This window comes from Mobula birostris, chromosome 15, assembly GCF_030028105.1.
Source record: "Mobula birostris isolate sMobBir1 chromosome 15, sMobBir1.hap1, whole genome shotgun sequence".
Taxonomy (NCBI): Eukaryota; Metazoa; Chordata; class Chondrichthyes; order Myliobatiformes; family Myliobatidae; genus Mobula; species Mobula birostris.
In genome coordinates, this window is record NC_092384.1 from 17,288,313 (window position 1) to 17,307,092 (window position 18,780).

The 18,780-nt window shown below is 40.8% G+C and overlaps 1 protein-coding gene across 1 annotated transcript; it reads right to left on the reverse strand.

Moving 5' to 3' along the window:
* Positions 1-7,528: 7,528 nt before the first annotated feature.
* Positions 7,529-14,847, reverse strand: LOC140210245 (natural cytotoxicity triggering receptor 3 ligand 1-like). Its single transcript, XM_072279128.1, has 5 exons — positions 14,789-14,847; positions 14,280-14,585; positions 8,979-9,272; positions 8,295-8,393; positions 7,529-7,661 (listed from the first exon to the last, which is right to left on the reverse strand). Exons 1-5 carry the CDS (start codon positions 14,841-14,843, stop codon positions 7,558-7,560), a joined length of 858 nt encoding a protein of 285 aa, XP_072135229.1. The 5' UTR covers positions 14,844-14,847; the 3' UTR covers positions 7,529-7,557.
* Positions 14,848-18,780: the final 3,933 nt, after the last annotated feature.

An 18,780-nucleotide genomic window follows, 5' to 3' on the forward strand; every position in this document is an offset into this window, starting at 1 on the left:
ACCTGAAGATTCAAATATCGCTCTCTCTCTCTCTCTCTCTCTCTCTCCACCACTACTCAGCTCAACACCACGAACTGAACTGAACATTAGTCATCTTCGTAAGACTACCTATTTACCCCATACACTTGAAGAAGCTTGGTTGTCATATATTTCCACACTTACTTATACATAATCATTGCTAACCTGTTTTATATATCTGCATTTATATTACTGTATTGCGTAGTTTTTAATACATTCCATTAGTTAATAGTGCTTTCTATCCCTGCTGGCTGTTTAACCTGTCACGGGGTACGTGACATCTGTACCTACTCCCCACCTTTTTTAATCCCGCACGTTATCCACTAAACACGTTGACCAGATGACCAACAATAATGTATTATTCTAACAAGATGTTCACCCTGTTGTGTCACACATACATCTACCTGAACCGGAGTTAATGTGTCAATTTACTGACTATTGGCCAAATAATTGCTGGGCATATTGCTGACTTATTTTGCTCCATCGGGCAATTGGGAAGTTATTAATTACTGAGGAGCTCTGTCCAGAGCACCATATTCTTCGAGGGTACACATCTAAAGACGTGATTCCTATATAAATTTACATTCTAACGTCCACGTTTTTCAGTCAAATGTTATGGTTAGGCTAAACTTGATTTCCTTTAATTTGACCATGTGCTTATTTCCTCTGCGCAGTGTGGGCTGTGAACGTAAACAGGTTGTGATGCATTTATCTTGCCTTTTGGCTGCCTTGGCATTTCTGTTACGACCATATGATAGTGCAGTTATATTTTACAACTAATTTTGAGCAGCAAGTCATGAATGTATATGAAACCGAAGAGTACTGCATTTTCTTATCATACGACATTTACTGATAAAAATTCAGGCACAGAGGTGTTATCACGAGAATACTTTGCGATCTTTTTTTTTCACATCTTCAAATCTGTATTTCCCTCAGTTGAACGTTGACATCAGTGAGCAAGAATAACTGTTCAATTGGTGGATGTTACCCTACAAACAACGTTTCCCTCGCAGGCTGTGACGAATCTATGATATTTTTTTCATCCTCTGAGGACTGGGGAGGGAATAGCTTGGTGGGGGAGGGGTGTTTAAGGCAATGTAGGTTTATATCATGGAACGACTGGTAACTGTTCAATTAACCAGAAAAGGAGGTTATTGTTGAACATATCAGGCATTATCCTCTTGAATGACCGGGCAGTAGAGAGAGTTGGAATGGCACAATGTATTCTCAATCTTATCCATAAGCTTCGTTCTTTTATTTTTTTTCCAGTGATAATCGCCCCCAATAAATCGGAGACGAAATTGATCCCTTATCTTCCAAACTCATACATGTGATATCGATTAACAATCTATTTCTGGATGCAATAAATGGAACGAAACAATGCCTCGGGATAGCATTCATTGACAGTCTGTGGCTCTAAACTGCAGCTGGATTCTCAGCTTCACAGTTTCTTTGCTGTATTTACATCTGCATACAATGAATGTTGGTTTTGATGTTTGGATGCTGAGGTGTTCTTGGAATCGGGAAGCTGCAGACTGGCGTAAGTCAGTTTGTCAGCTCCAATTCTTTTCGTCTGTGGAAATATTTCAAAACCAGCAGTTAATCAAGAATCATCGATTGAACAAACTGAATCAAAGATTGTAGAATAAATTAGTGATGCGCTCATAAGTTATCAAACTAGATTTCTGCTGTTTTACACAAAAATTTTGTCAATATTTTTTCAACTTTTTCTTTTTGATTCATATGGTATTTCTACTCTAAGAGCCTATGTTGGCCCACTGAACAATAAGCGTTTCTGTCCTTATTTGAAATGAAGTTCAACAAAATCGAATTGGTAGTGTTGTTAATTCCTTGAAGCAGCAGGTATACTGTATACAAAATATTTCGCTAACTGAAAATACAAGCACATTTTTTTGTGTTATATGTGTCTGATTGCCGCAAGCTGTTTAGTCTATAGACCTTACTGGTATTTCCTCAGTCACACCTGAAAGCAGAACTCCAAATGCACATAGATACTGCTAACAGTGGATACCGCACAACTGATAGAATGAAGTTTGGCACTTTGTTCATTCATTCCGTATGCTTACTGTTTTGTCACAGTTCAGTCTTTCCATCAATAACACCAATGTTCGTTTGGTTCAGTGTTCCACTGTTATTATCAGATATTCGTGTTCATTATGGAGATGACAATGGGCTTTGGAGAGGATGGCTTTCGCAGGTTCATGCTTTTTAGTATTTCCTGGTTTGCAAATTACATATGGGAAATTAAATTCGTAAAAGCAAGAGAAAAACCTAATCTTGAGGGAGTTTGCAGATGCTGGAAACCTTGAAGAATGCAAAGAAAAATGCTGAAGAAATTCATTAGGTAAGGCAGCATGTATAAATAAACTGTTGATGTTTTTGGCCGAAGCGCTTTAACAGGACAGTAAAAGGAGTCAGAAGTTAGAATAAGAAGGTGGGGAAGGGGTACAGCATGGCAGGTGATAGGAAAAACCAGGTTGGTAAGAAGGTGTGTGGATGATGGGGGATGGAGTGACGTAGAAGCTAGGAGGTGGTGGGTGGAAAAGGAAAATGGTGGAGGAAGGAGTCTGATTGGAAGAATCAATGGACCCTGGAAGAAATGGAAGAAGGAGGGGCACCAGTGGAGGTGATGGACAGATCAGAGAAGAGAAGAGAAGAGAAGAGAAGAGAAGAGAAGAGGTGAAAGGGAGCCAGAATTGGGAGCAGAGAAAAAAAAGAGAGGAGGTGGTGATGAAGTAAGTATCAAAAGTTAGAGAGATCAATGCTTATGCCTTCAGGTTGGAGTTCACCCAGATGGAACAAAAAGGTAATGATATTTCGAGGGTATTCAGTTGCAAATGTCATAGTGACAAAGGTCTGCTCAGTTCGGTAAAATTAACCTCCTTTGGGATAATGTTTATATAAGGATACTATAGACCTGTTAGCTTGACATGAGTGGTTCGGAAGTTGTGGGAAGCGATGGTAGGGAAGAGAATACGGAGTATCTGAATGCAAATGACAAGATAGGCCAAAGCAAGCATGGTTTTCTGAAAGGAGAATCCTGCCTGACTAAACTATTTCAATTTCTGAGGAAAGTACAAGCAGAGTAGACAAAGAAAATGTAGTAGATATGGTGTACTTAGATTTTCAGAAGGCCTTTGACAAGGTGCTGCACATGAGACTGCTTGGCAAGATAAGAGCCATTGGCATTACATAGGAGTCAGTAGCATGGGAGTAGCAGTGGCTGATTGGCAGAAAACAGAGAGTGGAATAAGACCATAAGACAAAGGAGCAGAAGTCGGCCATTCGGCCCATCGAGTCTGCTCCGGCATTTGATCATGAGCTGATCCATTCTCCCATTTAGTCCCAACCCCTGCCTTCTCACCATAACCTTTGATGCCCTGGCTACTCAGATTCCTATCAATCTCTGCCTTAAACACACCCAAAGACGTGGCCTCCACTGCTGCCCGTGGCAACAAATTCCGTAGATTTACCACCGTCTGACTAAAAAAATTCTTCGCATTTCTGTCCTGAATGGGGGCCCTTCGATCCTTAAGTCATGCCCTCACGTACTAGACTCCCCCATCATGGGAACAAACTTTACCACATCCACTCTGTCCATGCCTTTCAACATTCGAAATGTTTCTATGAGGTCTCCCTCATTCTTCTAAACTCCAAGGAATACAGTCCAAGAGTGGACAAACGTTCCTCATACGTTAATCCTCTCTTTCACGGAATCATTCTCGTGAATCTTCACTGTACCCTCTCCAACGTTAGCACATCCTTTCTTCAATATAGAGACCAATCTGCCGACAGTACTCCAAGTGAGGTCTCACCAGCGCCTTATAGAGCCTCAACATCACATTCCTGCTCCTATACTCTATTCCGCTAGAAATGAATGCAAACATTGCATTCACCTCCTTCACTACCGATTCAACCTGGAGGTTAACCTTAAGGGTATCCTGTACGAGGACTCCCAAGCCCCGTTGCATCTCAGAACTTTGAATTCTTTCATCATTTAAATAATAGTCTGCCCGTTTATTTCTTCTACCAAAGTGGATAACCGTACACTTTCCAACATTGTATTTCATTGGCCACTTCTTTGCCCATTCTTCCAATCTATCCAAGTCTCTCTGCGGACTCTCCGTTTCCTCAGCACTACCGGCCCCTCCCCCTATCTTCGTATCGTCAGCAACTTAGCCACAAAGCCATGTATTCCATAATACAAATCGTTGATGCACAATGTAAAAGAAGCGGCCCCATCACGGACCCCTAGGTCCCCTCATAAAGGGATCCTATTCTGGCTGGCTATTGGTTGCCCGTGGAGTTGCACAGGGGTTGGTGTTGGAGACCGCTGCTTTTTACCATGTATGTCAATGATTTAAACTATGGAATTAGTAGACTTGTAGCTAAATTTGCCGATGATACAAGGGTAGGTGGATGAGTTAGTAGTTTTGAGGAAAGAGAGAGTCTGCAGAAAGACTTAGCTAGTTAAGGGGAATGGGCAAAGAAGTGGCAAGTGAAATACAATGTTGGAAAGTATATGGTCATGCACCTTGGAGGGGGAAATAAACGGGCAGACTATTGGAAAGATGGGGAGATAAGTCAAAATGCAGAGATGCAAAACGACTTGGGAGTCCCTGTGCAGAATGCACTAAAGTTAACCCCCAGGCTCAGTCGGTGTTGAAGAAAAGCGAATGTTGGCATTTCATTTCTAGAATATAAGAGGATGGGTGTGAGGTTGAGGCTCGAAGAGGCACTCGTGAGTCCACACTTGGAGTAGTGTTTTCATTTTTGGACTCCTTATATTAGAAAGGATAAACTGACACTGGAGAGGTTTCAGAGAATATTCACGACAATGATTCCAGGAATGAAAAGGTTACCGTATGAGGAACGTCTGGCAGCTCTTGGGCTGTATTCCTTGGAATTTAGGGGCATGCAGCGGGAATCTCATAGAGACATTCCAAATGTTAAAAGGCCTGAACCCATTAGATATGGCGAATCTAATTATTTCCCATGGCAGGAGAGTCTGGGACAGGAAGGCACGACTTCAGGATTGAAGTACGTCCATTTGGACAGTGATGCGGAAAAAGCACTTTAGTCAGACGGTGTTAAATATGTGGAATTAGTTGCCGCGAACGGCTGTGGAGGCCGAGTCATTTAGTGGATTTAAGGCAGAGATAGATATGTTCTTAATTAGCCAGGGCATCAAAGGGTATATGAAGAAGGCAGGGGAGTGGGGATGACTCGAAGAATTGGATCAGCCCATGATTGAATGGCGGAGCAGACTCTGCTTCTATATCTTATGGTCTTATGGTTATATATATATGTTTTGCGTGGCTCGGTAGCGTAGCGGCTAGCGTAACACTATTACAGCTGCAGTGATCCAGGTTTAGTTCCCATACATGACTAAATAGTGGGTTTTTACGTTTTCCCATGACCGTATGCCTTCTTTGGGCGTTCGGGTTTCCTCTCACATTTGAAAGAGTACGGCGAGTCGGCTAATTGGTAACATGGGTGCAATTGGGCGGTACGAACCTATTAGGCCGGACGCCTCGGTAACAGTGTTAAATATCTGAAGAAAATTCATATGTTATTCTTGGCAATCTCTCTGCTTTACCTGAGAATAGATAATGCGCTCTTCTTGTTCTCGATCTTTCCGAAATCCTATGCCGTCCCGCATATTTAGTGAAACATAGGCGGTGGTGAGATCAACCGCAGCCTGTTCAGCCTGTTGGGAAAACACATTTAATACTGATAACTGATACAAAGGTCAGTGACCATGAACTACATTTGATTCGGAATATCTAATCATAGAAAAGTATTTAAAATGGTTGGAATGATATTTTGCGCGCGTATACTATCGTTGTTCGTATAGCATACGGGAGGTGGGATACCAAACCCATTTCAGGCTAGAAGTTGCCACGTTTATTTTAGATTTCTGAACAACCACGTAAAACCATTCTATCAATCCGATGGATTTCTCAGGTCTGGCCATCTTTTTTTTTTCCATCTCTTCTGTCATATCCCTTACGCCCCTCCAAGTTTTGTTCATGGGCTTTATCCGATGCGATTATCTTATGCACCCCATCAAATCATTATAATTATTGGCGTGACCAGATTTCGTCCCCATGGTGCATTTAGAACTTGTGACCCTTAAAACTCGTAATATCTACGTTGAGGACATTGGAACAAATGGCAAGACCTGATGTATTGTTCCAGCCTGGTTGAACTGAGGTAGCGAATACGGAAGGGGCATCTTGCCCGCTGTTGAACTGATTGGTGTTGCTGGTGAATCAATTAAACTACAATAAAATTAAATAGAGCAATTGGACATGGCAGCAGTAAGTCGTTAAAACAGCATTTGTTATGGCTGAAGCAATGACATAGCATTCCAGAGGAATAAAGTGACAGTGCAAAAACAATCTTGAACGATCCAGTTTCAACTTAGATTTTTCTCTCAGAAGCCGTCCTTCTTTTCGGGAAGTGATACGAACACTGATGGAAGTTTTAACGGAGTTCTACTATAATGAAGCCAGTGATATATGACAACCTTGTTTTGGTGATATGAAAAGTTGCTGCAGCAAATATCGTTAGGTAAATGTAAAATAATGCGCAAAAATTGGGAAGATGATTAGTGGAACACAAGAAGACATTTTCAGTTTTAGTCAGATAAAATCGACAAAGATTTAATATATTCTAAAAGGAGAATCCAGGTGGGACAATTTTATTAACATTGAACTGCTGTAAATTTAAAGTAAATTCAACAAATAAAACACACAGTAGATCAGGAAACACGAGAGCAAAGAGAAACAGTTGAAGTTGACACTGCTTTCTGTGGAGGGGTGTTCAATCTGAAACGACAAATGTTACTCTTTCCCAAGATGCCGTTAAGATTTTTAATTTCTGGTTTACATCGAAAATGAGAGATGACAATACATTTATAGATTTCATGTACTTCTTTCAAAATTGAGGATGATAAACATTCAGCGTAGCCTCGTGGAGCAGAAGGAGCCTTGAGAAGTTTCGTTACCACCTGTGTTTCATTGTGCACCAGATAGTACACGGTGTTATTGGAAGCATATTCGATTCTATACACTGCTGTGTGGATCTTTGTTGGGAATCCAGGTTAAAAACTGCATATGAGTTCCAAAGCAAGACTTCGTTGCAGTTTTTTATCTTGCTTACTGTGCGTTCAAATCAATTGTAACATATATTGCGAACTGATTCATGTGTGTAATGTATTTTCCCAATGACCACTACACCACGATTCTCGTAAACCGACATTTGACTTCTAAAACATCCCAGTCTTAGATTTGGATTTAATCATTCGTCACACGAAGAATTATTAACAGCCTAACTTCCCTTAGTCTACATTACGGTTCATCTTAATGTAACTGATATGGAATCCTGAAAGACTATAGGAAGCAGATTCAACAGGAATATTCAAATAGATCTTGGATATATGCTTCAAAATAAAGAGTTGTCACAGAGTTTCATTCTTCTCTACTGCGTTCCAAATGTTAGAACAAAATAAATTCATAATGTATCTGCTATATATATACGTCGTTCTGAAAGAAGAGGAACCACTACACGTACCGGCTCTGCATTCTGACATCTGTCCACAGAACTTGTGCTAACCCCTTAAGAAATAAAAGAAATTATTTGCATTGTAAAAACTGGACATTATTCGTTTCATACCAATCGAGTTCAACGCTTAAGAGGAAATACCTAACGTACGGATCCTTCACAAATCATATTTTGGTATCAGTTGCCTTAGACTGTGCATCAACACCATGGCACTATGCTCAAGAGTCTTCGACATTTAACGAAGCTGTAAAGTGATAATAGCATATGTATGGCCGTACTACGTTTAAATACTGTCGCTAAAATAGAAATTAAAATCATTGAGACATGCACGAGTTCGTCAATGTTCTTTACACATTCACAGTAAGTCCAGACCTACGCCAAGTTGCATACGCTTCAGAATATGGATCTGCCATTGTATTGTAAACGACATTTGAAGTACCCCAAAGGGATATGACGGCATTTATGAACAAGATACAGCCTGTAAATACAGCGAGTGGACTGGTGAAATTAATGCACTTAACATCCAGCTTGTGTTGTGCCTGATGGTTAACAATGTAATCATGTTCGTGCATCTCAATCTATGTCTAATCATGCTGTAATGACACATTCTTTTTGAAGTTAAATATCTTTAGCGCATCTATTTTGCACGAATAAAGCTGATATTTCTCAGCGATCAGGGTCCTTACCGTGCGATCTCTTTAACTTGACTTTCACCAAAACTATTATCAGAGCTAAAATTGCCGATCCGCCCAGTGCACCTGCCACAATGAATTTAGTATCAGCACCTTGTGGCCCTACAGGGGTAAAACAAGAAACTGTGAAGCATTTATACATCTAAAAACAAATCCACACATGAGAATCTACAACGTAAATTACTTCATAGGCTCCTTTCAAATCTCACTGAACATATCGTAAAATATATCATGAGACAGGAAATGCAGATTCCCACCTTTGTTATATCAAGATAAGGTAAAGAGTTTAAGTGTTGCATTATCACAGTTTTGCCAAATGATCAGAAGTTTGTTACCTTCCAAATACTGCACGAATTCAATTCGTCCTACACTACTTAATATAATGGAAAAACACGTCAGTTCTTGAACATCTTTCACACTGAATATTAATTATCAATATTAGTCATTCTTCCTTGTTTGAGTAGCTGTTCAGTTACCGTTCTTAACAAAGTCACATTGACCCCACCATTATGACTAATAAGCCATTCCAACTTACACTGAGCGCAAAAGATTCTGAACATGCTGAAATCCAGAGTAACACATAAAGTCCTGGAGGAACTCAGCGGATCAGACAGCTCTAAAGTGTCGACATTTATGTCCGAGATCCAACATCATGACCTCATCGAGACACCATCTTACCTTGGTCCAGGAAGTAGCTGAAACTGGCGGGCACCTTGAGGGAGACGTGCGATACCAGACAGGTGTAAACATCTTTTCCCCAAGTAGACTTCCTGATTTCCAATAAACTAAAAGCTTCGTACAAGCCATCCATGCTCCGGTTTGTCACACTTTCTATTCCAGTGCGAATTTGCTTGTTATTTCTTTGCCAGACGATTTCTACTTTCTCCGGGTAGAAGGCAGCCGTTTTACAAAGGAGCTTTCGAGGAGACGAAAACTCTCCAACAGGAACAATTTCCAAAGGAGTTGGAGGAGCTTGGGAAAAAAACAAAGTTATTTTGGGTACTTTCAATCCATTTCAGAGTAGGTAGGTTCCCTTAATTCCCCGCCAACTGGCATGACGCTCTAACTCTAATTCTTTCAATTTTACGTTCAGTTTATTGTTGCTCAAGCGTTGACACACACCTCTAAGCGAAACATTGCTCTTCTGGGGTAAATTGCAAAATACAGTACATATCATCACACATAGCACATGTAGTTACCATCCAGCACAGACAGTCACAAAACAAGCAAAATAAAATGGAGTCACCTTAGGGAACGGATGAAAGGAATAGTTCAGAGAATACATATCGATGGCGAATCTAAAAGGTTCGAAATGAGGAAGACATTCTCTTTGAATGGTATTTGAGCTTCATTGCACAGTTGGTTTGCGGCGGGCATTGGCTTTGGAAACCTGGCTACTTTTGGATTTTTCATTTCGTATAAGACTGAGCTACAAAACCCAAATATCACAGATTTCTATAGCACATGGAGTATAATATTCTAGCAGCTCAATTGCTAAGGGAGTGTTTCAGGTCTTGGGGTTGAGCTTTCAAGTAATAAAAATTCAGTAATAGAGTTTCCCTCGAAATGTAAACCATTCCTGCAACAGTTCCTCGTATTGAATGTTGTAAATTATATCCTCCGTGAAACAACCAGGAACGCAAATGCACATTGATGTTAAGTTCATTGATTCTGTAGTTCTATTCTTGCTAAAGCCTGCAGAAACATAGTCGACAGTGACTTGGCACTGCTATAGGATCGTTTGTGAAAATCATGCCTTGCAGAGTGTCAAACAGGAACTGAACAACTTCAATTGCACCATACACAGAGTTTTCTAAAACATGAGCCCAATTTTAAGGTTTTGTAATCATAGACTGCTTCGGCTGCAGCTATGGTCGGTGTCTAACGGGGGGATTCAATAGTTATACTGCTTTATCTGTTTATAACATCAGTTAGGATTTCGCTCTGCTTGCAATGGCCATCCCGCGTTCACGGTTGCCCGATTCCATCTCCCACGCCTATACCGACGTCAACGATTTTGGCCTTGTTAAATTTTTGGTGAAGGGCAATCCCAAGGTGAAAAAAATCGAAGGCTTTCACAGATACATTAAGCGCAAAGGGATAGCGACAAACAAAATTGATCCATTTGAAGATCAGCGTGTTCAACAATGCATGGAGGCGAAAGAGATGGAGGGAGATCTTATCTATTTCCATTTGTTTTTACTTGGGAGACGTGCACAGAGACTATACAACTCATGCAAAACAGAAGCAATGTCATTGCCCACATACGGATTACTGCCTTGAGGCAAATTAGGGTGCAGAAGTTTCCCGAATATGGCAAGGTGTCCCACTGGACCTCGCTGGAGGCTAGTGCAGAAAGTGAAAGGGCCCCGATAGACGTATTCAAGATATCCTTACTCATTGGTGAAGTGCCGGAGGACTAGGGTATAACTAATGTTTTAAGACCATATGACTATTGGATATAGGAGCCGAGTTAGGCCATTTGACCCACCAAGTTTGCTCTGCCATTTCATCAGAGTTAACATTTACCTCTCAGCCCCAATCTCCCGCCTTCTCTCCGTAGTTCTTCATGCTCTGACAAATCAAGAACCTAGCAACTACAGCTTTAAATATCCATAAACACTTTGTCTACATAGCAGTCTGTGGCAAAAAAATTCCACGGGTTCACCATTCTCTGGCTATAGGCATTCCTCTTTATTTCTTTTTTTTAAAAGGATGCCCCTCTATTGTAAGGCTGCGTCCTCTGGTCTGAGACTCTCCCACCATAAGAAACATCCTCTCCACATCCACACTAAACAGTATTTTCACCTTCAACAGGTTTCCATGCCATCGCTCCTAATTTATTTTTTTTCTGAATTCTAGTGAAAACAGTCCCAGAGCCATAAATCCTCTACATATGACTAGTTATTTAATTCTGGAATCATTGTCGTGAACCTACTTTGAACCTACTCCAGTTCCAGTACATTCACAGAGAGGGCCTAAAACTGCTCACAATATGCCATGATGCCTCACCAGTGCTTTACAAAGTCTCAACATTACATCTTTGCTTTTATATTCTAGTCCTCTCGAAATAAATGCAATCATTGCATTTGCCTTCCTGATCTCAGACTCAACCAGCAAATTAACCTTTGTGGAATACTTCACACGGACTCCCAAGTCCCTTTGTGACTCAAAGTTTTTTGTATTTTCTCTCCAGTTAGAAAATAGTCAAAACTTTTATACCCTCCACCAAAGTGGATGGCCACACTGCATCCCATCTGCTATTTGTTTGCCTATTCTCCTAATCTGTCTAAATCTTGCTGTAGTCTCTCTACCTGCCTGTCCATCTATTTTCATATCGTCTGCAGCTTTGCAACAAAGCCATCAATGCCATCAACCATATCACTGACATATAACCTTAAACGAATAGGTCACAACACAGACCCCTTTGGAACACCATTAGTGACGGGCAGCTAACCAACAAGTATTTCCTTTATTCCCACTCTTTGTCTTCTTACCAACCAGCCACTGTTTTATCCACCCTAGAATCTTTCCTGTAATGCTTTGGGCTCGTAGCTTGTTAAACAGCCTTGTGTGTGGTACTATGTCAAAGGCTTTTTGAAAATCCAAGTACACAACAACAGATTCTCCCTATCTTTATCTATCCTTTATTCCTTTCTTCAAATAATTCAATCGGATTTGTCTGGCGAGAGTTTCCCTTCAGGAAATCTTGATTAATATGGCGTATTTTATTATGTTCCTTCAAGTAACCTAAGACCTGATCCTTAATAATGGACTCCAAAATCTTGTCAACCAGTTAGGTGAGACTGACTGGCCTATAGTTTCTCTTTTCTGCCTCTCTGCCTTCTTGAAGAGTGGAGTGACATTTGCAACTTTCCAGTCTTCCAGAACCATTCCAAAATCTATTAATTTCTGAAAGACCTTTACTATTGCCTCCACAATCTCATCAGCAACTTTTATAAGAACCCTGGGATGTACATCATCTGGTCCAGGTGAAATACCTACCTTCAGACCATTTAGTTTCCCAATAACTTGCTCTCCAATTATGTCTCTAGTTTGCCGCTGTTCAAGATAGACTCTGGGAATAAACCAGGATATTATAGACCAGTGGGTATTACAGACAAGTGGGTAGTTTATTCGAAGCTATTCTAAAGAATGTGACATATACCGTAAATTTTAAGATAGACTGGGCTTGTTTGGGAATAGGCAATATTGTTTTGTGCAATGTAGGCTGTGTCTAACCAATCTCAAAGAGCTTATTGAACCGGTTACCAATGCTCCTGATGAAGGATAACAGTGGATGTGGTCAACATGACTTTTAGCAAGAGCTTTGTAAAAGTTCTTCATGGGGGTGGCGGGCTGATCATGTACGTTCGCTTGGCATTCAGAACGAATGAGTAAATTGTATCTAACGTTGGTTTCACGGGAGAATCCAGAGTATGGTAGTGGATGGCTGATCTTTGAATGAAGGCCTTTGACTAGTGGTGTAGGCATTGCTATGAAAGTTTGCAGAGGGTCATGGAGCAGGTGGGCTGAAAATGGCAGATATAATTTAATGAAAGTAATTGTAAGCTGTTGCACTTTGAGAAGACAAACCAGTCTCGGATATACACAGTCAAAGAGACTGGCATTGAGGAGTGCGGTAAAAATAATCTTGGAATATAGATCGATAATTCATTGAAAGTGGAGTCAATGACGGATAGTATCGTAAAGATAGCCTTGGTTATACAGGCCTTCATATATCAGAATATTGAGTGTAGAAGTTGGGATGTTATGCTGAATTTGTATTAGATATTAGTGAGAACAAATTTGGAGTATTGTTTGCAGTTCTGGTTACCTATCTGCAGGAAAGTTATCAATATGATTGAATGAGTACAAAGAAAACTTACAAGGAAGTGGCATGAATTTGAGGACATGAATTATGAGGAAAGGTTTAACAGGTTAGGATTGTTTCCATGATTCGTATGAGAACGAGCGAACTTTTGATTGAGGCATACAAAATTATGAGGGATGTAGATATGGTGCATGTAAGCCTGCTTCATCCACTGAGGTTGGGTGAGAATGGAATTGGAAGTCATTGCTTAAGAATGAAATGAGAAGTATTAAATACGAACCTGAGGGGAAACGTCTTCACTCAGACGGTGATGCTACTGTGCAATGAGCTGCCAGCGGAAGTTTTAAATGTAGGTTTGCCCTCGACTCTTTACACTTTACTATTAGCCCTATCAAAATTCACCTCGATTTTGAGAGGTTTATATTTCTCCCCATTTTGTATGGTGAAAGAAATATAGATTTTGCTAATCCTGCATGACAGAAGTTGGAATGACAATTGCAGTGCATGCGACAAATTGTTACTTGATGTTGTGATTAACTGGTTTGGAGCTGGGTATTATTCCTCTCTACTAGTTGATGCGTAAATGGAGCATTGTGTTGCTGCATACAGACCCTTTGATAGTGATTATTCTATTAAAGTATTAATATTTTGCCTCCTCGGTGATGACGAATCGAGTTATCCAACTCCAACTATTCACATTAACATTAACATTATTTCAGCCTTTTGCTTGCAAAACAATCCTAACCTTGCTTGAATGTTAATTCGTTGCATTCAAAAAGTACCTTCGCGATAATGAGGGTAAAATCGAAAGGTTTCACGAACCTTGGACATTAGCTTTAACTGGGAGATCGCTGATGAAGAGGGCTGGACTAGAGCAGAGGGAAAGAGCCGGTGAAATACGATACAATGAACAGAACCAACTCTATTATGCGCCGAATGGTTGCTACATGAAATGTGATTAATTCTTCTGTTCTTTTTAAGTCTGAATTTAGAATCTCTGGACTGGGATGTATTTTAACGCGGGAAACAAATATATTCTAGCCGTTTGTTTTATCCAGTAGAAACTTTTCGTTTTATCCTCAGCACTAAGTTTAAGTTTGATGTAAAATGCACAGAACCGAAAATCTCCAAGCAGCCACACTCACCGAACACAGTCAGCTTGGTACCACCTCCAGTCCCGAAAGGTTGTTCCTGATAGTTTGCTTCACAGTAATACAGTCCGGAGTCGGCCAATTTGACATTCCAGAGTGCAAGTTCTCCCCTTCCCCTTTCTACGGTAAAATGACTTCTGTTGTCCCTTTCTAAGAATGCTTTCTCGCCTTCCCTCCACCAACGAACGTCAACAGTACCTTCTGATATTGGAAATTTGCAGAACATAGTAACATTCTCACCACCCAGGACTTCCAGTTCCCTTGGTAATTGAGATACTTCGCTTGCAGTTACTTTGACCGCTTCCGGAAAAATAAAGAACAGTATTAATAACAGTTAAATACAGTGAATTAAAAAAAAAACTGAAGACGTAAGTCACTGGATATCTAAGAGCCAAAGACGATCGAATAGCTGAACCACTGTAACCGAATATGCTGCAGGCACTCAGGGTTTAATATTCTAAAATATTATTCCGTTCGGAAACGGCGTGTATAAATCAGCATACCTAGCCAAGTAATAGCCAGAAGTGCCAAGTACGAAACCGTAAATTTCTCCGACATCTTACAGAAACCAATCGACAAATTCCTGCAATGCAAGTGGTATTTTAAAGCAAGTGCTGGAGGAGAAGTTCTTCATGAGGAAATGTATCAATATGACGTGGGATGACGCCACAGCAAGGCAGAATAATATAGTTCAAATTTAAACTCTGCGTCGGCTGGAAGGGAGAAACGAACTCTTACAATTCTAATTTTTACATGGCCCAGCTAGTGCTTTCGTGATTATGCTAGAAATTTTGCCCTCTTACTGAATTTAGGGATTATCGATATCTTTATTGAGATATAAATTCAAATCTGCATTCTGCGAATTTTGATGGTAAAGGTGGATCCTTATTACTTCAGCAATTTTCATGAAACAAAAGCATATAATGTGAAAACTTCATAAATTTATTCCAGTGACAGATTTCAGTCTGTTTTCTGAAAGTAGGCCGCATAGTACTCAGGTTCCATACACTCTGCAGCGAGCAGCTCGCACGTAGAACTCAGCATAATGCAGCAACAAATGCTGACTGTGTTGGAGATAGATTCCGGGTATAGAATATTGATCACACGAAGAGAGAGTTAGTTTTCAAACACAACTTATTCAGTTTAATGATGACAGATATTCAAGAGGTACTGCGATAAAATCCATAAAGGGTGCATCGACGAAGGTTCAAATAATTGATTGCAGTTCCGAGGCTCCATTTTAAATTCAATAAACACAAGCAATTCCATTGAGGAAAAGGCTGCTCTTTCAAATATCTCCTACATTTCCACAAAGCAAACAGGAGACAATAGGATAGTCCATCGAACATAAAACATAGAACATAGAATACTACAACACATTACAGGCTTTTCGGCTCACAATGTTGTGCAGACCCTCAAACCCTGCCTCCCATATAACCCCCCACATTAAATTCCTTCACATACCTGTCTAGTAGTCTCTTAAACTTCACGAGTGTATCTGCCTCCACCACTGACTCAAGCGGTACATTCCACGCACCAACCACTCTCTGAGTAAAAAACCTCCCTCTAATACCCCCCTGGAACTTCCCACCCCTTACCTTAAAGCCATGTCCTCTTGTATTCAGCAGTGGTGAACTGAGGAAGAGGCGCTGGCTATCCACTCTATCTATTCCTCTTATTACATTGTACACCTCTATCATGTCTCCCCTCATCCTCCTTCTCTCCAAAGAGTAAAGCACTTTCTCCCTTTATCTCTGATCATAATGCATACTCTCTAAACCAGGCAGCATCCTGGTAAATCTCCTCTGTACCTTTTCCAATGCTTCCTCATCCTTCCTATAGTGAGACGACCAGAACTGGACACAGTACTCCAATTGTGGCCTAACTAGAGCTTTAGAGAGCTGCATAATTACATCGCAACTCTTAAACTCTGTCCCTCGACTTCTGAAAGCTAACACCCCATAAGCATTCTTGACTACCCTATCTAACTGTGAGGCAACTTTCAGGGATCTGTGGACATGTACCCCGAGATCCTTCTGCTCCTCCACACTAGCGGGTATCCTGCCATTTACTTTGTGGTCTGCCTTGGAGTTTGTCCTTCTAAAGCGTACCACCTCACACTTCCCCGGGTTGAACTCCATCTGCCACATCTCAGCCCACTTCTGCATCCTATCAATGTCTCTCTGCAATCTTCGACAATCTTCTACACTGTCTACAACACCACCAACCTTTGTGTCGTCTGCAAACTTGCCAACCCACCCCTCTAGGCCTACATCCAGGTCGTTAATAAAAATCACGAAAAGTAGAGGTCCCAGAACAGATCCTTGTGGGACACCACTACACACAATCCTTCAATCTGAATGTACTCACTCCACCACGACCCTCTGCCTTCTGCAGACAAGCCAATTCTGAATCCACCTGACCAAACCTCCGTGGATCCCATTCCTTCTGATTTTCATAATAAGCCTACCGTGTGGAACCTTGTCAAATGCCTTTTTTAAAATCCATTTAGATCACATCTACTGCACTATCCTCATCTATATGCCTGGTCACCACCTCAAAGAACTCTATTAGGCTTGTTAGACACGATCTGCCCTTCACAAAGACATGCTGACTGTCCCTGATCAGACGATGATTCCCTTAATGCCCATAGATCCTATTTCTGAGAATCTTTTCCAACAGCTTTCCAACACAGACGTAAGTCTCACTGGTCTATAATTACCCGGACTATTCCTACAACTTTTTTTGAACAAGGGGACAACTTTCGCTTCCCTCCAATCCTCCGGTACCATTCTCGTGGAAAACGAGGACATAAAAATCCTAGCCAGAGGCTCAGCAATCTCTTCCCTCGCCTCATGGAGCAGCCTGAGGAATATTCCGTCAGGCCCCGGGGACTTATCCGTCCTAATGCATTTAACAACTCCAACACGTCCTCTCCCTTAATATCAATATGCTCCAGAGCATCAGCCTCACTCATATTATCATCAGGTTCACTCTCATTGGTGAATACCGAAGAGTATTTATTGAGGACCTCGCTAACTTCCACAGCCTTGAGGCACATCTTCTCTAATCGGTCCGACCTTCACTCCTGTCATCCTTTTGTTCTTCAGATAATTGAAGAATGCCTTGGATTTTTCCTTTACCCTACTCACCAAGGCCTTCCCATGCCCCCTTCTTGCTCTTCTCAGCCCCTTCCTAAGCTCCTTTCTTGCTTCCCTATATTCCTCAATAGTCCCATCTGATCCTTGCTTCCTAAACCTCATGTATGTTGTCTTCTTCCACCTGACTAAATTTTTCACCTCACTTGTCACCCATGGTTCCTTCACCCTACCATTCTTTATCTTCCTCACCGGGACAAATTTATCCCTAACATTCTGCATCCATCGAGCAGAAATTTTAACCCGATACAGAAGAAAAGGGTTAACACGCACATAAGTGTCTAACCTGACAGGGCATAAATTGTTATCCACTGAATATTTAAATGCTTCTTGGTTGGTGATGAAACAATAATGACCTTTTCATGTGCTTCCCACGTTTGGAGTTAAGATTCTGATTACCATGTCAAACGGCTCACCATTTTGATCGGTTATGTTTCCCAATTTCCACGAAGCGGTGGGGATGTTATGCCGTTTTCACAGAAGCTTTGTCACCATTATAAAATTGTATCTCCCGTGCTCTCAGATCTGAAATTATGTGCCTGCTTGGAACGTAAAGTTGGTCAGAGGTAACACAAATTTTGTCTCTTAGGTCCCACGAGATGTAATTGAGGTCTGTTTGTTGAGGACTTTAGTCGAGAAATGATATCGACATTTGGAACATTATCCTGCTGTGGATCTGGATGAATCGTAGGAGGTAATTCTAATGAGAGATAGCTTAGTTTTACGTTACAGGCAATTTGAGATGCCGAATACAAAAATGTGTCTGCAGCAGAAAACACTATTTCCAGAAGATACGTTTTCTGTCGTGATTTCTGCCTTGATCATCTGATATTCCTTTTTCTCGACACGTAAGTACCAAAGATAAGAGTACTGCGATTTGTTCCCCAAGAACTACTCTCTGTTCTCCATCAGTCCATCCTTCATGGTGTGTAAGAATGGAGCAGTAAGTTGGACCGATTACTAAGCACTTAAAAACAAGCTGGCTGATGAAAATTGGCTTCGTTTGAGTACGGTTGGGATTGTCGTGCTAGCTCTCAGGTGCCAATTGATTAAGAATGCCCATACATTTTTAGTTTTAATTCCTTTAGAGATAAACCCTACATCTCTATGTTTTCACCAGCATATCGTTAACTGGGGCAGAAACACACAGGAAAGACTTTTTTTTTTCTTTTTTTAAGCATTCAGTTTACTGGTTTTTTTTTTTTAATTTTAAATGCTTGAATACATGACAATTTCAGAAAAATTAAGAAGTGTATAAATGTCAAACACAGCTCTGGTTATGCCAAAGGATTGACTGTAAATCTAGATTTCTAATTTGTGAGACAATTTTGTCCACC

Excerpts from the sequence above, each read along its gene's own strand:
- LOC140210245 (XM_072279128.1), bottom strand. The coding sequence starts at position 14,843 with ATGTCGGAGAAATTTACGGTTTCGTACTTGGCACTTCTGGCTATTACT. Across the intron at positions 8,394-8,978 it reads CAGCTACTTCCTGGACCAAG|GTGCTGATACTAAATTCATT; the intron begins GTAAGATGGTGT and ends TAGGGCCACAAG. Across the intron at positions 7,662-8,294 it reads CAAGTTAAAGAGATCGCACG|GGGTTAGCACAAGTTCTGTG; the intron begins GTAAGGACCCTG and ends TTATTTCTTAAG.